The sequence below is a fragment of the Cygnus atratus genome, chromosome Z (genome assembly GCF_013377495.2).
Source record: "Cygnus atratus isolate AKBS03 ecotype Queensland, Australia chromosome Z, CAtr_DNAZoo_HiC_assembly, whole genome shotgun sequence".
NCBI classification, from domain to species: Eukaryota; Metazoa; Chordata; class Aves; order Anseriformes; family Anatidae; genus Cygnus; species Cygnus atratus.
Genome location: NC_066396.1, coordinates 10963003 through 10985405, shown reverse-complemented (window position 1 = coordinate 10985405; position 22403 = coordinate 10963003). Strand labels below are relative to the sequence as shown.

Here is a 22403-nt window from a genome sequence, read left to right as displayed (position 1 = left end):
AAGTCCTTGAGTTTTGGCGAAGGCGTTCAAGGCTGCTGGTTGCTGCGGGAAGGATCAGGACGTAGACAGCTGTATCTCTGCGTAGCTCAGAAAAGCTGCAAGGCCTTGCAAGGAAACCTCTACATACTGCACCTGCTCTGTGCTGCTTCCTCCTTTCTGCCTCCTTCGCTTGGACCACAGATAACAAAGCAAAGTGTGGTGACGGGCAGCACGGCTGTAAATCATTCCCTCCTGTACCCTCCCAGCCCTCTCTCACTGTCCAAATCCAAATTCAAGGACTCTCTGCCCGTTTTCTCTCAGCGAGAAGGTTGCCGCATATGGAAGATGCACATCCTGAAGGGGACCGACGGGCTGGGGATCCAGATAACGGGAGGCAGAGGGTCGAAGCGGTCCCCTCACAGCATCATCATCACCCACGTGGAGGAAGGCGGCTCGGCACACAGGTGAGGCGGCAGTGGTGCCCTCGGTGTGGGTGCCATAGAGCGTCTTTGGCCATTGCTGTTAGCCATAGTCAGGAGCTGGGAGCAGGGGATTTGCCCTCCCATTGTGATGTGGAGACCTGCATCACTCTATAAGGGTAAGAATATGGAATTTTTAGCTTAAAAACTTATTTTTGTGGTTGGATGCTGAGGCCCCTCCTGGAATCTTTAGTCCAAGGTAAAGACAGATCCTCTTGGTGATGGAGTATAACCGAAGGATCCCAATGGCTTGTGTTTTTTTTTCCCAGGCCCCTTTTTGGACCAGGTCCCTTTTTGGATGATGGGCTTTCCCCATGAGACCATAGGTGGGCAAGTGCAGGCTCTGCACCACAGGGTGCTCGCCCCCAGCCCTGCCCTCTGTGATGTGAGGAGATGGGGCTCACTGCTGCTACTCATCCATCTCTGGTGGGGCATGGAGAGGGTCCAGAGGGGCTCAGCCTGACAAAACATAGTGAAATAGCTCTGGTTATAACAATGATGTTCTGGGGGCCTTTCCTGAACCCCCTTTCTGGGCAAATAGCACTGCACTGATCAATGCTAGTTTAGCGTCAGCCAGGTCACATTTTATTCATGACTCTGTGTGCCACCAAAGCCTGACACTGTGGCAGGACCACGTTACAGCTCCCCATTCCTGCTGTGTTTCCACAGGGACGGCAGGCTGACGGTGGGCGACGAGCTCCTGATGATCAATGGGCACTCACTGGTGGGGCTGTCCCACCAGGATGCTGTGGCTCTCCTTCGCTCAGCTGCTGGCCTGGTTCAGCTGGTGGTTGCTAGCAAGGTACGGTCAGCACATGCAATGTCCTCTCTGTGGTGTGGTGTCCCCTAAGTCCCTGTCCTCAAGGTTTTGTGCACAGAAAGGGCGTATTTCTTTTTTTTTTCTTTTTGAAATGCAGGCACATGCACGCGTTTGCTCCCCTAAGTTTAATGCACAGCTACTGGGAATACTATCAGGAGCTGCCATAAATGTGAGGCAAATCGGCAGGGGATAGACCAGCTTACTGATTTGCTTGTATTGTCACTGTCATTTCAGTGTGCAAATGAGGCTGTATTTAGTCATGCAGACGTTACTGAAGTTTTGGCCAAAAATCATTTTCTTAAAATATACATAGCCTGCTAAATAAAGCAGGCTGTTCTCAGCCTTGTCAGATGCCTGCCCATGGAGCCTCTTATCTCTTGTTGTATCTGTGTGCCAGAGGTCTCCTGACGATGATCTCTTGGCTTGAATTCCTTATTTTGTCCTTGTTAATAGCTTGGAGTGAAGCTCTTGCAGATAAAGTAGCATGAAATTTTAGGGGAGTAAGAGTGGAACTCATTTATCAGTAGGGCTCTCAGTTTTGCTTTCAGCGCAGAAGAGATCAAGGGGACGTTACACAATATTTTCAATTAATTTAAGAAAATCCTGCCCACCCCAGTTTCTCGCTCCCCCATACCACAGCCTGATGTTCCCCTGCTTGGGTTGAGACAGGCTCCCAGAAGTGCTTGGGGTCTCAGAAGGACCTGCCTGCAGGTGTGGGGCCAGCAGGGCCACTGAAGTGGTGGCAGGAACCGCTCTTGAGCCTTTATTTCCAGGTGGGACATGCTGTGTCAGGATTATTATTATTATTGCTGACTTTTTTTTTTTAAGCTTCCTCTTCATGTTGTCCCAGTCAACCTGATGTGAGTTTCCATGGGCTTCATGTCTGGATGCTCTTAGGGCTTCCTAGGAAGCTGCTTATGCTTGTGTTCCTCAAGAAGAGGCTCTGCCCTTCCATGTTCAAAGTGAATAGCCAGTAGCTTCTCTGATGTTTCAGTTAGACAGTGAACTCCATTCAAGACCTTCTCTAGGCTCCCGGTGTGGTAGTAGCCCCACCAGTGCTGATTCTGGAAACAGCACGCTTTGAACTGAAATAGGTACATCTTGTATTTCATTTAGACAATTGGACTCTGCCAAAACGCAAGGCAGCAGCCTGCATAAAATTCTCCTTAAAATTATCTGCTTGCTTATGGAATGGCTGCATCAAAATAATCGCTGTGAACAAGCTCACAGCGTAAAACTTTGTGTAAAAAGTTGTAAATAGGTGAAGTGTTCCCCAGCAGATCCCTTTGGGTGTTATTTGTTGGTACAGGAAAGCAGGCAATTTGGCCTGCTGAGCACTCCAAACACAGGATTTGCTTTGAAAGCAATAAAATGAGGGTCTGTCTCACCGCTGCTTTCAGCTGATGCATGTGTTTACCTCCCAGAAAACCCGCCAAAGCATGGAAACAGCTCCTGAAGAATCAGGGCTGGGTTCATAGAGGCTTGGCAGGTTGGTCTTCATTGTCTTCTCCAAAGTGGTGTAGTCAATTTATTTTCCTTGTGCATGTAGATAGATACACTTGTGAAAGAAGCATCCACAGGGAAGTGCAGAATGTGATTTGGGATGTAATGAAATGAGTAATGAGTCTGCAAACTCCTGAATCTGCTTGCCATTATATTTAACAAACTGGGGAGGAGCAGGCTTGCTGGGGTAGCATTTATTTTAAATTCTCCTTTATAAGATCTAAATGTTTTGGGCTCTGTTTACTATATCTGTTCTTTAAAACTGGGACTGCTTTTTATAACTGGGCCATTAAAGTTCAAGCACACAGAGATGCATATGGAGGGGAGGATTATCAAGGAGCTCTCATGGCGCAGGTGAAATGGGGCCACACCACCGTGACTCCAGTGGGTTTCTGTGTGCAATATAACATGGTTTTGTTGTCTCTCGGGTAGGAATCTGCCGAAGGGGATTTTCGGAAGTACCCGTCTACCAGTTTGCCAGATTTGCTTAGCACTTGCTCAGTCCAAGACTCTGTCTCTTGCACTGACAATAAAGAAAACGAAGAGCCAGAAGAAGATGATGTGAAGGGAGTGAATGTGTCTCCTGAATCACTGGTCGCTGTAAGTGTGGCTTTGATGATGTTCTTAACCTCTCCCTTGATGCCCGCTTGCATCTGTCATGTTCTCCTCCAGCCCGATACGGACAGGATGGGGTGATCAAATGAAGCCCTTTTTCTCGTGGAAAGTGATTGATGAGCTGAAATGGGGATGCCATCTTCTGCAGCGTCTGCCCTCTCTGTTCCTGCACTGTAACAGAGCAGTGGCATGGGGAGCAGGAACTCTAATGTCCTCTGAGCTATGTGGCGATCACAGTCTTTGTTTTTCCCCTGCTGTCGGATTGTTTTCCACCCGCTTCCATTGCGTTTGTTGGAACTGATGGGGAAATCTCTCTCAGTGCTTACGTGGTAACATGCTCTCCTCTCTCCTCCTTTTGTTACTAAACTTCTTTAACAGCTTATCATCCAGTTCTTCAAGGTTTTATTTGCTCTGTTGGAGCCAATGGGCACCTTTTGGGGGAGCGATATGAATTTTTGGCTGCAAACTCTAACTGAAGGTCTGCTGAATAAATGCCGTTGGTTGATAATCTTGCCTGCATTCCCTTTGGGGCTGCATTAAGCAGAGATTAAGTGGATTATTGTTATTTATTTGTAATGTAGCAGCCCTCTGAAGCTTCATCAGTGTTCTGGGCCTCTGTTGTATTGTACAAATGCAGAATAAAATGATGTTCACAACTCTAAAGAGCTTACAGGCTGGTTTTCAAGCATGAGAAAGCAGGTGGATTCAATTGAAGCCTTTCTTTCTCTCCTTTTTTTCTTTTGATTCCCCCCCTCCCCACTTTTTTTTTTTTTGTGGCACTTATAATAAATCTCTTAAACCTTCGGATGGCTCAGATGTGATATCTGGTTTGGTGATTTGATTGTGCATTTTTACACTCCTACAGCCTCACACTATAATCTACCTGATGCTGGTGTTCACTTCATGCCTGCATGTTATTTCTGACCTGCTTTAAGTCTATGCGTATAACAATCCCCGCTCTCAAGCATCTCTTTAATGTGATAAGTTTTGTTTTCTTGTTAGTGATTTCTGTGTGGTTTTCTGTTCCATGTGCCAGGGTGCTGTTTTGAGGGGAGGAAGGGAAAAGCAAATAAATCAGGAATGCTTGGTGCTGCTGACATGGTAGCATTTGAGTGCAAACTTGAGTGGGCATCTGAGCATTCTTTTGGCTTTAGAAATACTTTTCATTCTGCTATGTGTCATGTTTCAAGTTCTGGTAATTTTTTGTAAGTTTGTGGCTCAGCAAAGCTTGAATATAAAAATCAATTTTGTCAAAAGTTAATTATACATGGCTTCAGGATGCAGTTCCCTGCCGTTCCAGTGAACCTTTCAGCACATGCTAACAGTGATTTGCCACTTCATATGCTCCTGAGTTTCCAGCAAAGTTCTGTGTGTTTTTCAGTGAGGGCATTTTTAAATGTTATTGGATATTTCCTTTCCAGATTAACATAACATTCAGGGAAACTCGAGGTAACTGAGGCACACAGCACCGTGAAGGGGATTGTTATTTATTTCTAAAGTAGGAAGGCAAGCCTGCCCAGAGCCCTTCAGCATGTACTTGAGTTTGTAGCCTACCCTAAAGTCTGAAGCCACTGCAGTGGCAACAGCCTGATTTTGAGCTAGTTTGGCCTGCCTGTCACCTTTGTTGGCGATAACTCTGTGCTTTTGTAATTCATTGCTAGGGGCTGGAGGGAAAATCACAGAAATCTGAGTACAATAAACATGTTAGAAGAATGGCAGGAAGATTTTTTTTTTTTTTTAATTGAAGGGAGTGTAATTCAGAGGGATGTAGGCATGCTAAGTTTTTGGTGGCTCTCAGGACCTCTTCTTTTTTCAGTTGAGCTACACCTGAAATCTATTCTCTTCTAATCCCAAGTGTGGAAGTCTTTGCATTCCCCATGTAATTGCTGTGTCAGCCTCGGGAGCACAGACAGGGCTCTGCAGCTCGGGGTGGGCAGTCCATGCAGCGCAGACCCCTGGGATCTACCTGCAGCCTGATCCATCCGCATCAGCTCAGAGCAGCAAGCTGGGACAGCTGGGCTGGGCCATGCAAATCCTGTGTGCCACTGGGCAGGGCAGGAGAAGGTAAACGTATTGAAAAGATAAACTTCACACATGGTTATTCTTTGTCTGGCGAGATGGGGAGAATTTTTCACAGCAAGGCTTTGAAGCTGGTTTGAAGGTCAGCATGGACATGAGGCATCATATGATTTAAAAAGAAAAACCACAAAACATATCTATATGATTATACATACTGTGTGTGTATATATATGTACGTATGTATGTGTGTGTATATGTAACTGCAAAACTGCTCTGGAAATTACTGTTCTTTGCTGCTCCCACTCCCTTGATGGTAATCACATGTCTTCTCTTGCTCTCGTGTACTCCCTGTATTCTTACCATAGATAAGAGATGAGACTGTTGCTGGTGATTAAAGCAGGAACTAAGCTGGACCATTTTTTATCAGTATAAATGTACTTGTTTTAGACATCTTGGGGGGGGGGGGGGGGGAATGGTACTGAAGGTCTGGACCATGTCACTAAGACTGAGGTCTCAGTTTAAGCATCAGACCTCTTAGATTTGAAACCAATTCTCAGCCCAGCTCTGGACAGGAGTTGACTTTATCATGACCAGTTTCTCACCTCTGATGAGAGATTAAATTTTCTTTTTACTGTGCAGAGTTTTGCAGAGACTTAAGGGGGTGCTGTCAGGTGCTGGGTAGTCAGGTAAAGAAAAAAAAAAAAAGTAATTCAGAGGGATTTATTGTCAATTGAGGTTTCACTGTTCCTCTTTGAAGTCCCAGAGCCTGACTCCACTTCTGCAAAGTGAAGAGTGTGACTCCACTTCCCTCCTTGTTGCTGCTGTGTGAAAGGCTGAGAAGACAAGGCAAACTTCACAACTGCCTGTGTGCATCCAGTGTTGTGGACTTGCAAAGCTCAGGGGGCAGTTGCCTCTCATTAGTTTAGACTTCAGTTACCGTGGGAGGTTTTGGTACAGTAACAAGTCTGCGTATTTCTGACTAACACAAAGTATGTCTAATTCTAGAGTCTAAGTGGAGAAGATACTACAAAACATTCAGGACGAACTGTCTGGGGAGTTCTTAGTGTTGCCTAAAGTGTTCTTTCATTAACTTTGTTGTAAGTATAGTTGTGTATTCAGAACCATAACTTACACTCCTGACAGACTTACTGTTAGTGTGTCAGCACCTGACCGTTTGTAAGATGACCTACGCATAACACTTGAGCACAGACAGATCAATATTACCTCTGGGATGGATCAGTATTACCTCTGAGAGCGCTGCAAAGCCCACCTGAGGAGGGAGGGAGACCACGGTGCAGCTCCCACGTGCCTGGTGAGGTTTCTAATGTTGTGTTTGAATTCAAAGGGACATTGCTGGACAGAAAAAATAATCACTTGGGTTTACATTTTCAAACCTTCATCCTTGTAAATATTCAGAACTCAACTGGACTGGACACAGGGCATCTTGATGTAAGTTGTCTCTGCTTTGAGGTGACAGAATCAGGGTCCCCAGAGGTACCTTCCAACCCAATTTATTCTGTGATTCCATGAAAATTAAGGGGGGAAAATGTCTCTTCTGTAGGTGATGGATGTTCAATATTCTCTCTGTGAGTAAGTTCTCTAAAGCCTTAAGTTCAGCTCCAGTTCAGCCAGGGAAATATAATCTGAGCTATTCAGCTTCCTCAGGACACAGCAGAAAAGTTTTGTGACACTTGAAAACTGTAATCCAGGAGAAATTGCACTCGTAAGGCTTACTTGAAAGTCCGTTTGTTGTGTTTCATTAATAAAAAATTCATAATACAATTTAATTGGAGGTCTGTTTTAAGTCTGGTTATGTAAAGCCCTGTTTAACGTGAAACATCCCTTAAAGTTGTAACTTTAATAAAACTTGTGCTGCCAGGCAGAAAAGGGATTATATTAATATCCTTAAAGTACATTTCTTTCAGAGCTAGTTTGGCCAAAATGTTTCTTAACTTCAGATACAAAATACTGGGCCACAGAATCATGTTGTGTTAAATTGTCCTAAGTCACTTCGGGGGTTTTAAACTCTCACCCTAAATCCATATTTTACCTCGTGCAATTGACACTGCTATTTTAAAATGTCATTATTTATGTCCAAGTGAAATAGGATGATAGGGTAATATTTACCTCTGACAATTTTTTTTTAATTCTAATTCATTTTTTCCTAGCATTTCTGTTGCTTGAAATTGAATCTATTTGTCACTGTACTGCTGCATGGCAGAGCAACCTGGGAAATGAGCTCTGAACAGAAAGCAGATCTGCCAAGAATTTGCAAAGTGTCTGATGAATCTGGGGCATTTCGGGTCCCTTGACGGAGGCACATACCATTCTTTGCTGCTTCAAAAGCTTTTAGCCTTTGTTTCTGGTGGTGCAGTGTTGTTCAATATGGGATGATCTGACTATTTTCTTTTTGAAGTGTTCTACTTCAGCGAACAGCTCCATATTAATGGGCTGGATGAGAAATTCCAAAGTTATTAAACACAAGATGAGGGCATCTGCCTCAGGAGGTTTGGATCTCCAGTTGCTGGAGGCGGGGAGGGAAGGCTGGGGACTGCTCCTCTGGGCTTTGCTTAATCTGGGCCTCTTCCCTGGGCAGCTGCTGCTTGTGGTGCTGGGGGCCTTCATGCAAGCTGTGGGCATGTTGCATGTGGAGACGGCCATGACCCACCAAGGTTTTGGTGCTCCCACAAGTGACAGAAACAGAATGTCTCTGGTTAAAGGTCTCTTGCAGAAGCTGGGTTTCCTTACCCCTTGCCAAAACTCATTTATATTTTTTTTTGCAAGGCATGCAGCAACGACCTGCTTTGTGAATATGCAGAAATGCATTTGTTTACCACCAACCCCCTCCCTATTTTTATTAATTATCTGAGCCGTAGGGCAGGTTAGTTATTTTCTGTTGCAAGCTTTTCTGTCTTACCAGGGAATCCGTATGTAATTACCTCTAGCCATGCAAGCATAATAAGGAAGAGGATAACAATGCCATAAGTTTAAAAACACTCTTGGGGTCAAAAGTTCTTCTGGAAACACTGGGAGAGAATTTCAGAGAAAGCATTAACATTGAAAAGGAACAGGAAGCATAACTCAACAATTAAATGTGTGCAGAGCGCGGGGAGGGACCCTCATTACTAAGAAGACTTGAGTGTTCATTCCCATTAGGGCACCGCAGTCTCGAAAGAGGCGGCTGAGACATGACTCACCCCTCGAACAGGACTGCATGGCTGGAGAAGCGAGAAACAGCTTTTGCCACCAGAAATCCCCTTTTGCACTGAAATGTTTTGACTGGGGTGGATGAAGATGAAGAAGAGCCTGATGTGAGGCTCTGTTGTGGCCAGCCTTGTCCTTGGGAAGGGCTCAGTAGCTCCTCGTGGTGAGGGCTGGAAACATTTGCAACACCTTCCTTGTGCCAAATCTGTGGCATTTTGAAGAGAAGTGAGTGAGAGTGGGGTACAGCCTTGTCCAGCATGTCCAGGGGTCTGCGCCTGTGTGGTGCCCTTCAGAACAGCTGAATAGATGCTCTGGGTCCTGTGGTGACTCCAGAGGGCTGGTGAAATGGAAGCTTTCTGAGTAAATGTAGATGGGAATTTGGGTGGGAGAAAATGACAAAATGTTTGAGACCAACTCTTTGTTTGCCTAATGTGGTTGTTGCTCTTGTGTGTAAGCAGTTGTGTTGCTTCCAGAAGCCATATCACATTAAAATAAATGGCTGCAATTCATCTTATTGCCACGGTGGTGTTCAATAACCCTGATGGGCTGATGGTGGTGGCACAGGCAAGGGCTTGGTGAAGATGTGGGCTTGAGTTTTGTGAGCCCAGGGAGGAAGAAGAGTGGTGGAAGGCCCATGGCGGCAGTGTCATTGAATTACTGTTTTGTACAGGTTCTGAAATTAATCCACAATGCAAATGTTAATGTGAGTACATTCTTCATGGACTTCCTTGGTTCCAGCTCTTCTGGGCTTCTTTTTTAGCCTTCGTGTTAAAGGCAAGCCCAGAGAAAGCTGTTTTACCCAGAGGACAGTGCTCTGAAGGGTCCCCTGTAGACTTGATGCAGGCTATTTCATACAAAATATGAAATATCTACTGATGGTTGGGCTGGTGGGAGATAGCCTTTTTGACTTGACCGTAAATACCAGTGTAGACAATATCCGGAGTTGTAGTTTTTGCTCTTCCATGTGACATGTTTGAAAGCCAAGTCAGCAGCATAACAGAAACGCAAGTTTATCTACAGTAGTGGTTCTACTTGCTCTTTGTTTTTGTGAATGAGGGTTTTTCCCATAAAGCAACAGATACAGTGCAGCCTGTCTCTTCTTTGGCTGTTTGGATAACTGCCCAGTTTTGAAGGAGATGAACTGCCTTTAACAAGCTAAAAATAACCCCCTCATGGCACTGGGACAAGAGAGATGCTGTCACAGCCACGCAGTTCACATACATTAACAGAAAGACGATAAAGGCTCTAGGATTTGAGAGTTAGCGTGAATGTCGTGCCATTGCATCAGCAGTCTGTTTATCTGCAAATTATTGAGCACATACATGGTCCAGTCTTGTCTGGGTTCTGTTAAAACGTATTCTAGATGTGCTGTGCCTGAATAAATGCAGCCTGTGTAACATATGAGGCTTCAGATCCTCGATTCAGGTATGAAAGACGCTTAATGCTTATGTATTCCGTATCCTCTCATGTACTTAGGATGATATAAACTGTGGTTTTAGAGCTGAAATCCAAAGCTCTCCACCAGCTGTGTCATGGGAATGCTCTCTGCAGCTGTGGGTTGACTTTGGTATTAGGGAGGTCTTGCTTCATTCTCAGGAGAGTTATTTATTTTGAGGATTGTTTATTGCTTGCTTTGTCCCTCACTGTGAGTAAAAAGGTTGTCATTAAAAAAAAAAAAAAAGCAGCAGCTTGTTGTTTGCCATGATGTATAGTCTCTGGATTTGTGCTAAGCCACGAGCTGAGCATTTATTAAAGAAAATAACAGAGGAGCAGGACTGGTGTTCACACAGCTTGAGTTCCATGTTTGTCTCCTCTATTTACCAGGACCAATCTTCTGGGACCTCTGTGCAGCACTTGGAGACATCTCGTGGGCAAGGAATATACTGCATGCAAACATGTCATCCTTTTTGATGTTGGGGGGGAAAAAAGGGATAAAGCATAAAAAAGAAAACAGCAGTGATCCATTTGCGCACCATCTCAGAAGTGTATGAATTTGATTTCCTTCAGCTTAGAAGATGTTTATAGTGAAAATCATAATATATTGCAGCAGAACAGTAATCTGGTCCAAAAAGGATTAGGAATGATTTAGCTGGGAGCATCTTACTATTTTCAAGGCATGTGTTGCCTGTGATATCTGTTTCTTGGGGAACTTAGCTGCATTAGCCATTTCCTGCATTTCTTTCTATCTAAAAGGACATTTTAAAAGTTTTGTCTTTTCAGAACTTGAGTGCTAATTTTAACAGCTGTTTGGAAACCTGAAAATGGAGTGTCCTTTACTTAACAGCAGCCCTGGCCATAAATACAACATTGCACCAGGGAGTCTTTGGAGCTAGCGCGGTAGGGATCCATTTATATCGAGAACCCGTGGCCTGCCAGCATCCTCTGGGCCGTGGTCAGCGTGTTGGTCTCCTGGTATCAAACTCATTGAGGTCAGTTTTGGGGTGTCTCGAACAAAATAAATTGAGCACTCTGGGAGATAAAAGCAGCTCAGCTCTTCCATAGTGTGTTTCTCTTCTATTTGCTGAGGGTGTGCGGGCAGGTATTGCTGCTGGCTGAGTGCCAGCTTGTGTTTCACGTGCAAGCTTGTGTGTGACATCTTCATAGACTTGGTAAAGAGCGATAAAAATAACCATTGGGGTTTTGTACTTACTGAAGCTGACAGTAATGCCCTTTCTAGCAACTACTGCATTATAGCAAAGGCTTTGGCTGGCTTTTGAATGCAGGGATTTGTTAGAGTGATAGACCAGGCATTCTTAGAGACCACTTTAAAGGCTTTTGTTCTGTTTATTTAGCATTTCCACCTATTCAGAAAATAGGGCAGCTCCAATTCTTGAATCTTTATCAGACTTCCTGATCTCCTTGCAGCACATGAAGCGGGAGGTTTCCAACTCTTGTTTTATAATTAGGTAATGGAGTCCTCGATTCCTTTCCCCTTCCCTCAGGCAGGAGGAAGCCCTGGCTGTGCCCAATGTACCCACACGGGTCCTTCCCAGAAGTGCTGCTGGGGATGGCAGCTGCTGCTTTGTTGCACCGGTGGAGCAAAACGTAGCCTGAGGATGGGGCTGTGGGGTCTTGCTGGTGGAGCCTGCCTCGGCAAATACAGAGGGTGAGAAAGCAGGGCACCATGTTTTTCTGAGATGCAAGGCTCTAAATAGCAGTGATGTGGAGGTGATGTTCCTCCTCTTGTCCTCCATCCCTGGCTGTGTTGGATCTCTGGGTTCATGCCATGCCAGAGCAGATCAGCAATGCCCTTTGAAAGAAAGGACCACTCTAGCTTGCTCCAGAAGCAATTAAATCTATGTTTAGTTTGTCCCGGTGAGCCTCTTTACTGAGGCAAGCATGCCTCTTACTCTGCCATTGGGCACTTGCCAAGGTGCTGAGTTTTGGGAGGCTGCCCCTGGGTGATGCAGCCCTGAACACAGTTTGTCCCAGTCCTTCCAGCAGACGGGAAGCTTTGTGCATGCCGTGGAATCAGAGCAGTAAGCAACGGGAAACTCGGTGCTGGCCGAGATGAGAAAATCTGCGTCCTCTGCATTGTTCGCAGTGCTAATTCCAGTAAATTATAGTGCTGCACTTTGTAATTTATCTGAGAGATGGATTCAATTAAATTGAAAAAGAGCTAATTTAAAAGTGAAGATATTTTTCTTTCCATGCAAGGTGAAGGGGCCTGTGGAGCTCTCTGCACACCAGACGACACATTTAAGGCTTAAAGCACGCTGTGCCCCACAAAGTGGTGAATAATTGCACAAATAACTGGAACATCTAGAATTGTAACACATCTTCAAAGAAAATCTCACAAACTTTTTGGAAAGGTTAGAGCCTTTGGGGTATCTGCTGGTCTCGAGGGACTATCAGGACTTTCTGCAGGGGCCAGGTGAAGGCAGGTTCACAGCGGGCATTTTGCAGCTTTCTGTGCTGGTGCTGGCTGCTTTTGGATGGAGGCAGTCCCACCTCCACTGCCGTCATCGTGCTGGCTGCCCTATGGACAGGAGCGCTGGGGTGTTTCATGATGAAATAAGTTTGGGGTTGTGGTGCTGAAGAAAAATCTGCCTTGGCTGCGTCAGGACCAGATGGGGAATTATGCCCTGCAGAGCTGCTGTGTGCAGTGGCACAGCCGCTCCTCTAACGCGGTGCTGTTTTGCTGTTTTAAAGCAGTGGGCTAGAGTTGGTCTGACCCTTTGCCAGCAAAGGTATGGCTGAATTTGGCATGCTGCATATGGCCAGAGTCTAATTCTTGCTGTTTCGCATGCTAACAGTCGCGTTGAACTCGTCTGTCTTTGGCTCTGCCCCGGGGGTCGGATGGACTTGCTGGTGGGGAAGCTAGCAGCTGAGGAGCTCGGCAGCAGCAAAGCAGTTTGCTTATTAAATTGTATCATCCCATGTGTCCTGCCTTGTTTTTGTAAATCGGTGATGATTGTCAAGCTGTTTGTGGTTAAACAATGCAGACTCTTATAATCCTGCTCCTCATCTTGCCTAATTAAGGGCCTGGTTGCGCTGGAGTTTTGCCTGAGCAAGGGCTCTGGGGGTAGTTGTTCATCCTGGTTTAGTGCCAGGACCGTGTGTTCGTGATAGCACTGTTTCCTTTGAAATCAATTGAGATGTCACCATCGCTTGATCCCGGAGTTACTTAATGAACTGGCAGAATGGGCTCTATTTTTAGATCTCCCTCAAATCTGTTCAAACAACCACGTGTGTTAAAGCTCCCCTTGTCCTCAGCGCCGAGACAGCAATCGGGCAGGATTTATGGGTTTAGCTTAATAAGAGGCGTGCAGAACTGAAATAGTAAGCTCTGTTTTCTTGAAAGCAATGAAAATTAAAATGGCATGGTCACAATCCTGGCGGCCGCCTTGAGACAGAAAAGTGATATGTTCACGTGTGGCCAGGGGGATAAGGTGGAGCTGGGGTTTTCTTGTTGGAGTTACAACAGAGCCAAAGATTACAAGCACACAACTGCTGGGAGTTCTCGCAAGCTTTGTGGAATGGATTTCTGAGTGTTTTTTGAGCAGGGTAAAACTCTTGGTGGTTTATTAGACAACCTCAACAACTTAAAGAGTATCTACCTCATTGCGAATGCTAGAATGTCTTCCCCTAAATGTTTACAATCCATGTCAGAAAAGTATTTCTGCTAAAATAAGAAATAAACAGAGGCATAGGTAATTTAGATGTTTCAGACTTATCGTAGTCTGAAGCCAAGTTGGATAAAACTCAATTTCAGGAAGCCACGGAGAATGTCTTGAGGCTTTTCCTGGTGTTGGTGTCCACATGTGCGTGTCTGCACGCAGACCCTATGTGCAGCGTGGGTGTTTGCAGGCTCACAGCCTCCAGGACTGCACGGGGTTGGGGTGTTTGAGGTGGCAGCAACTGTCTGCTGTCCTTCCTCTCACCACACTAGATGGAAACTTGTGGAGTTGCAGAACGCAAATAGTCAAAACAAAAGCAGAAAGCCTCAAACTAAGTAAAACCCTGTGTGGTAGGAACACAGAATGTACCAATGGGTCACTGCTGAGAGCTGGCTCAGGACAGAAATGGGCTGCAGCAGTGATGAATTCAAAGCAAATGCTTTCTTCCTTTCTACACGAGGCATTCTCATTGTAAAAGGGTATTTTCATTACTATGGTAAATTGCAGCATAACTTCGTGTGAATCATGAAGTCCTGGCTCACTTCTAAATGGTCTTGCTGTATTTTGGGTATGTTCTCAAGGGAATCATATGGATAGGTTCTGATACCTCAGCTGTGGTCTAGGCACTGACGGTTTAGGTCTTTTGGATTTTATTTACTTATTTATTTTTACATGTTTTCTGGAATGAATCCCTCACCAGGATGGCCAAATTATAAGCACCAGTTATATGAATGCAGTTATTTTCTTCAGGTAAATCCTGTTATGTGGAGCTCATGAGTTGTAAAGCATTTGATACCAGAAGCAGACTCTGAGGCTGCTGTTGTAATGCCTTGAAAAATCAAAAAGAACTGGCTGGGATGTGGAAGCTAAGTGTAGCTGTTAATGTTGAAGGGAGAGGAATAAAAAGCCAAAGTCCAATAGCAGTTTCCACTTCAGCTTTATCTGCCAATTGTATCCTTTCCTGAGGTTGTTACCCTTTGAATGGTAATCACAAGGTCTAGACTCTGCAAAAGACAAGCTTTGTGGGTTTTTCGGTTTTGAGAGAAGAGGGATGGAGTAATGGGAGGGAGGGTCTGAGGAAAATCATGCCGTTATTAAGCTTTAATAGTGGAAGTAGAAATTATTTCAACCGTATGAGTGTTTGGTGATTTGAAGGGATTTTTTTTTAAACTGACTTGCAGCAGTTAATATAGCACATTGAAAATATAATGTGACTGATAAGTGGTTGTATCGGAAAACTTACCGTCCTTGCCATGAGCTGTCTAAAATTGTGCAGTGGGTAATGGGGTGAAAATGTGGAGGAATTAGTGTGTGCACAGGGTGTGTGCCAAGGATCGCTGTGCAGCAGCACCACTGGGAAAAACTTGATTACTGCAGCTCGATAAAGGAAGCCAGTAGTGGAGAAAGGAGCCACTGGGGGCTCCATGATATGTGGACTGAGTAAATTTTAGCTGAGCAATCCAAAGCTGCTGCGTGCTTGGCTGTGCAGTCCTCATAACCTGTTAAATCAGCTTTTTATCCATTACGTGTTGGCATTCAGCTGTGGTCACTAGCAATAAAACAATGCTTTTTTAAACTGGCTGTCTCTGTAAACATTTGATGTCTCTGGAAGCTTGCTGAGCTGAATAAATTGCAATAAAAGCTATCATAAAATGTTAAAGTGCGTGGTGGAAGCACCCGAATGAGCTGGTGTGGGTGCTGGAGGTGCAGTGGAGGCATTGGTGTGGTGCCCTGCAGAAGATGCCCAGTCATGCCAAGCTCTAGGCATATCCATCTGTAAAAATATCCCATAACGTCCAAAGGCATTACTGAAAATTATTCATAGAAACACGTGTTGGCTTAATACAATGACATCTTTGTGAAAAATTAAGATGATGTGCAGTGGAATTTTCTGTCCCTTAGTAACAACTAGAGGAATTCCATCAGCTTCACTGGTTCACAACTATATCAGATTTTTTTAATTTTTTAGGTGATGGAAACTGAGAAGTCTCAAGATCCAGCTTCTGCAGAAGTGTCCAAAGGAAACAACCAGAGTCCGACTCTGGGAAGTGGCATACTGAAATACAGAAGTCGATCCCAAGGTAAATCTGGGTTGATAAAAGATAGCGGTAGTAAAGTTTTTCTGATGAGTATTTCTTTTAGCTCTCTAAAAGTGAGGTAGGTTTTCTTTTCTTTGGACATTGCATTGGTTTAATTTGGAAGGAAAATTCCAGCTGTAAGACATTTGCATTCAGCCTCCTGAGTTGAACTATAGTATTGACAGAAAGATAAAGCAAAATTTTGGAAACTTCTTTTTGTGTAGTTTCTTTTCCCTTCTCATTTTTTCTTAATCATTTGCGTTCCCTATTTCAGTATACTTTAACTTAATGGGCTGTAATGAGGGAGGTCTTTCAACATACCCGTTATAGCAAATACTCTTACCCTTGTCTACTGCGCTGTGCCCAAGTCTTAGCAGTAATCTGTGAGCAGAGCTCAACAAAATTCTCATCCCTAATACACTCTGAGGGTCCGTCCCTCGAATGTTCACCTCAATTTCCATTTACTCAGGTGTTTTTAGCATCCTCCATGCAGCTGCCCTGCCTGCAGTCCCTGTGGCTGTGTGCTGGTGGCTCACTGGATCCAGCCACGAACATCCTCTTTCCTGGTTCCCATCCTGGGATGCAGCATGAGAAGGGAAGCTGTGTTCAGAGATGGGAAAAAAAAACAACACAGAAATACAACTTCTCCTAGAAGAATAGAGGGGGAGGTTATGGGAAAGGGTTAGTTTTCGGTATCTGGAGGGCTGAGAGTGCAAGAAGTGCCAAGATGCTGGGACATGCCATGGTAGCCTTCCTGGATGTGTGCGGCAACATCATTCTGCAAACCCGTGGAAAGGGAGCTTTAAAACCAGCAGTAACTTCACACCCCAAAGCAGGGAGTGGGTTTAAATGGCACTCTGAGAGGCAGGTGCAAATCCTGCCTATGGATACGGTGGTAAAATTCCTTTAATGCTGGGTGAAAACAAGCAGGTGTCCCTGGCTGTGTGCTTGCTCCCTCCCTAGTGCTGGTGCTTGCACAGCATCCTAGACAGGAGGAAGTGGCAGAGAACAGATTTGGGGCTTATCTGGGCAAATGTGCAATGGATTTCCCTCAGCACATGGCTTATGAGCCCTGCATCCAATATAAGGATAGGGTAGTGAAGCAGAGCTTACCCTTTCTGTGGCAGCTCCAGCTTGCATTGGTTTAAAGTAATCTCAAAACTTAGGCAAAACCCAGCTTGTGTGAATTTTGTCTGTTTTGGGATTCATCTGTAAAATAGGGGTTAATTGTGCTTTCCTGCATGGTGGGGGAATTTCAGGGATAAAAGTGCAGGAAATGCTGGGACTGGATCCTGTGGGGACCTCAGAGAAAATGAGAATTGGAGGAGCCCTGGTGCAGGGAGCAGGGCACTCTGCGGCTGACTGCAGGGTATCCTGCAGGATGAGTCATTGTGTTTCTAATGTGAACTCTGCACTTTTCTCCTCTTGAAGATAACTAGGATCACAGACAGAAGGAAAGGAAACAGCATTTATTTGGCACTTTTTTCCTTTCTTCCTTTCCAGAAAAATTTCCCTCAAAGTGACATGACACCTCCAGAAATGAATACGGCCACAGTGTCAGGTCTTTTAATTTTAAATAAATGCAGCTTGAGAGCTTACTGCACTGGCAAGTGCTATTGGGTGAGAACAGCTGAATTTCTTTTCTGTCCCTGAGCTACTGGCTCAATTATCTGCTTTTCCTTACTACCAAGAGTGACAGTGCTGAGGAGTTCAGCATCACTGAAATATCATGCAAAAGCTGTGACAGCAGAAAAGTTTTCAGTTGAGCATGATCAAACCTAGCTTGTAAGTGCTCTGTTGGGTACAGTGAAGCAATGTTTTTAGGCATTGTTAGTCTGGGGTTTGCAGGAGGTGATTATTGTGCGCTGCCAAGATGATGAAGCGGCTCTGAGAGGTTTGAGATGCCTTTCCGTGGTTTTTCCTAGGTGCCGGATCCCGCTTAGAATCTGTGGGGGAAGATGATGAGCTGATGGTGGAAAATGGTGAATCGAGCTATGAGATAGCAGTGAAATACTCCCGGGGCGGGAGAAAGCACTCTCTGCCGCAGCAGCTGGAGTCAGCAGGAGCCAGGCAGGTGGGTGCAAACCTGGGTATGAGCACTGCATGTCCCTCAGACCGCGCCATGCCAAACTGGGATGCATTGGCCACCTACGGAGAACTTCTTTCCTCTGAGGATGGTGAAGAGGGGTGCTGTGTTCAGGCCCTAAAGCTGATACCATGAGCTCTAGAGATCTGAGCACTTAAAAACCCATCTCTTTATTTAAATGACTTGATGATGTAGGCATTTTTTAGTTGTTTTTAGCAGATAAGGACTTTAGTATATCATGAAGCTCTCCTTAATCTTTTTAATTAAATTGTGACTGGTATATTACAAAATGATGCTACTCTGTGAAATGTGGGAAAATTACGGCAGGGTTCAATCTGACTGTAACAAGCTAGGATTTCATCCCCTGAGTGCTCATCTGAATATATCTGTTAAGATCCGCCCCCCCCCCCGGCTGTCTCCTCCCTGACACAATTTTCCCAGTATGACATCCCAGTGCCTGTGCCAAGCAATCAGAGCGACTGACTTCCCTTGTTTGCTGCTGTTTACTAGGACTACCACATCGTGAAGAAATCCACCCGTTCCTTCAGTGCCGCCCAGGTGGAATCTCCATGGAGACTGACCCAGCCGTCCATCATCTCCAACATTGTCCTGATGAAAGGGCAAGGCAAGGTGAGCATTTCTACATGTCTGGTTTCTCACGTGTAGCAAGAGATGGCATTTTAAAGGCATCTCCAACCCCCAGGACTTCCAGCAGCTGTGTGAGACTGGTTTTTGCTCTCAAAGGTAGCACAATAACAATAAACAAAACTCATTTTCAAATGTAAATGCCAAAGTCACACCTGTGAAATGCAGAGCAAACAATGTTCCTGTCACACACTTGACATGGGGTGGCTTTCATTCTGATTTGGTGCGTCTGGTCATTACTGAGATATCAAATATTAATAATGGATCTATAAATATGTATGTATATGCAAAGTTGGGGCAGCTACAGAAGAGTACCTGTTTGCATGCATATTTATGGACAAGCATATTTTATCTCTGGAGCCTGGATACATTTAAAAAATCACTGTAAATTAAGCATTAAACCCAAAGATAGGTTCCTGGTTGATTGTTTATCTGAGAGCACTTCATTCTTTGGGTCACAGAGTCCTCTTTTCACTCCCCAGTAATGTGTTAGCACAATTCCTAGATACCAGCTGAATGCTAAGGGAATAAAAAGGTATTAAACTCAGTGTGTATTGTTTTCCCTAACCTAGACCATGCTAGTGTTGGAGCTCTCACTTAAATATGCTAAAAATATGCATTTTTTTCTGAAATACTGTTTAAATTCATCAGATGGATGTGTTTTGGACTTAAAAGCCTTGTTTTGACTTTCAAGCTCAAGTACAAAACAAATCCTTTGTTGTGCTTCAAGTTTAACAAAGAATTGGAAACAGTGACTTCTCTGGTTAGATTGACTTACAGTTGTTGTAAGTCTCCCTCTTTTGGGAGCTTCAGATCTTTAAAGAGTTCTTCCCAAGCACGTATTTGTGATTTTTTTACTTCTTTCTTTTTTGACCCCATTTTTTTCATAAGAATTAGCTTATCTCTCCCTGTGTGATAAGCCACCCTCACCTGCCTTTCTGCAGCTAACTCCAAGGTGTTACAAAGCCATTGAGAGCAAGCAAACTGTAGTCATTGTGAACCACCTCAAATAATTGCTGTTTCAGGTGCTTTGCACCCACCTTTAGAGCAATTTTTTGTGTTAGAATAAGCAGTGCATATGATTTCTATAGTATCATTTGCTTTTTATCTTTGTGTGGATGTGGCACTTCAGAAGTATTTCCATAGAGTCACTGTGTTGATGGCTTGGAGCCAAGTGCGTGACCTCGATTTTTCATCTGTAGGTAGATCTGTGTGGGTTTTTCTTCTGATGGGGAATTACAGCACTTCAAGATGGTGGGCAACCCTGTACCTTGCAGCTGTATTGCTCCCGATCAACCCCGTGCAGACATGGGGAGAACTGCTGTGTCTGTTCAGGGAGTGCCAGGAGCCTCGTGCTTCCTGCAGGTTACTTTGCAGTTGGCAGTTGCACAGTAAACCTTCACTTGAATTATTTTGTGTTTCAAGGTGGAGATAGGATGCTTCCTTTTGGGAAATCAGTAGCATCTTATCAAATTACTAGAAGCTTGTAACAATAGTAGCGTACTTTATATTCATGGAGTAAAATGAAAGAGCTGTGTGCTGTATGGGGTTGCAAGCATGGGGTTAGTGCCTGCTCCAACAGCATCCCTCAGCTGGACAGCACTGCCCATGGTGCTGCCCTGGCTTCAGAGCACTGAATAACAAGGTTCACGCTTCCCCTGTCCACCTGGTCGGTGACTTTTCTCTTTAGTGTGTAACCACTACAGCAGTGACAAGAGGAGAAATACCGGGGTATGGATCAAGGAAGTGCTTTGGCTGGGAAATAACTCGGCAGAGGGGGGAGAGGTTTGTTCTGCTGTGCTCATCCGTTCTCTGATCAGCTTCACAAGGCGGTCCCACAGCCAGCCAGGGCAGCACGGGGGCAAGAGCTAACAGATGGAGCCCTGGGGAATGTATTGATCTAGATTTATTTAAATACACTGTGGTACATGTCTCCAGAATAATTAAAAATGTACATGTGCGTGACAGCCCCCCCATGCCAGCCCCCTTTGAGCTACATTCCTGACATTACAGCACTGACCTCATGTCATGCTCTTAAGCTTTATTTTCCTGAGGAAAAGCAGGATCTGTGACAGTGCAGAAAACTACGGTTAATCTTGGATATAGATCTCAGGGGTGGGAATCTACTGTCTGTCAATTTAAGAGCAATGTGTTACAGTTTTTAAAGTTGGAATAGGATAACATAAAACTTTTGGTCCAGTGTTCAAAAAAGATCTTGAAATAGCATTTTTTTTCTTTTTTGCTACTTTTTTGGGCTGAGAAGTGTGTTGCTGTTAGAATGAATGTAAATCAGGAGATGCAAGCAGAGAGTAAGACTGCAGTGTGATTCATCAGAATCTATTAGGTCTTCATATCTCCTATGTCTGTACGTTACTGGCAGTCTTTCTCAGACAGGTGATGGTAGAGTAAGGTGCCAGCTGTGCAACTTCTCCTTTTTCTGCAGGGTCTTGGATTCAGCATTGTGGGAGGTCAGGATTCTGCTCGTGGACGCATGGGGATTTTTGTGAAGACCATATTCCCAAATGGAGCGGCGGCTGCTGATGGAAGGCTTAAAGAAGGTACAGTAGAGAGAACCCAACTGTATACAGAGGACCAGAATGGGATACTCTTTCAGTCCAGCAGAAAAATTCAAGTACAGCTTTCTTTAGGCACCTGGCCATCAGCAAGAGGCTGTGGAGATTGTAACACACCCTGTTTGTCCATCCTGGGGAAGATCTATCACAAAAGTTAACTTGATTATGTTGTGTTTTGAGAAGGGAAAACTATAGCATAAAGTTATTTTTTCCTTCAGTGAACCTTATTTGCCCAAGCCTTAATCCCTAATTCCTCAGATACAAAGGGTCATCAACAGCAATGAAGCGTATCTATCCAGCCAACATCTGGCTTAAAGGCACTGGTCTGAGAAGGGGTTATACAGAGCGGTGTGCCTGGGAATCTTTTATGGGCCCCTGTGTTTTATGAGCCTCTTGGTATGATTTTGATGTGAATCAACAAGTAAAAGTCATCACCAGAAAAAGAAAAGAGGAAAGATGGGATTGGCAGTAGGATCACCGAGCTCGTTAGAGAAGCAGATATATCCTGGTTTTACTACTACTTTTCCAGTCTCAATCTATGAGCTGGATATGTAGCCTGTTCCATGCGTGTTTGGACCCTGGTCTGAGTCCTCCCATGCCAGACAGACACTTAAGCAGTTAAAAGTAGAAAGTGACCACAAGTTTAGAGTGTTGGTCTATTACTCCTTTGTTAAAGGATGGGTAATTTCTCTTCCACAGAAAGCTGTTCCTGTGCTACTTCTATCCTTCTCATCTCATCACTTCCATTTTTACATCTCATCACACTTGTATTTGAGGCTGCTTTTGGTGCCAGCTCTCAAACTCACTGCCAGAGGGAAGCTCGCGCCCCTGCAGCATGGGTTGTGAACTCACCATGGGAAGCCAATAAGTAGCAGCTGTCCAATAAACCCAGCAAGCCTTCGCAGGATATTCAGAGCTCACAAACTACTTTTTAATTTATTTTTATTTTTATTTTATATTTTACTGGGGCTAAAAAAAAAAGAGAGAGAAGGGGTAGACATGGCTGATGACATCACCTCATCTAATTTTGCACAGATGGAAGTAAAATTGCAGAAAGTGGATCTGGTTCCTGCTCACTTTGCCCTCCTTTTACGAAAATGAAAGAGGTTCAACACAGCTGGGTATAAGTAGTAAGATCCAAAACTGGAAGCTTGTAATAAGCAGGTAGAAATATCATGGGAAGTGTTCATTGGGGTGAGAAGGGCATTTGCTATTGCAGTGTGTGAGCTACTTGCTTCTCTCTCCACAGGTGCTTGGTAAGAGGAACACGTTTGCTTTCTGC

The 22403-nt window shown here is 44.6% G+C and overlaps 1 protein-coding gene across 1 annotated transcript in view; it reads left to right on the top strand.

Annotated features, from left to right (window-relative positions):
• The window catches only part of PDZD2 (PDZ domain containing 2), a 133112-nt gene that overhangs the window by 81506 nt on the left and 29203 nt on the right, over window positions 1-22403 (top strand). The window contains exons 3-9 of the mRNA XM_035563836.1: window positions 301-443; window positions 1128-1260; window positions 3214-3381; window positions 15709-15820; window positions 17743-17891; window positions 18414-18533; window positions 20992-21106. Coding sequence (XP_035419729.1) covers window positions 301-443; window positions 1128-1260; window positions 3214-3381; window positions 15709-15820; window positions 17743-17891; window positions 18414-18533; window positions 20992-21106 — 940 coding nt within the window. The remainder of the gene's footprint in view (window positions 1-300; window positions 444-1127; window positions 1261-3213; window positions 3382-15708; window positions 15821-17742; window positions 17892-18413; window positions 18534-20991; window positions 21107-22403) is intronic.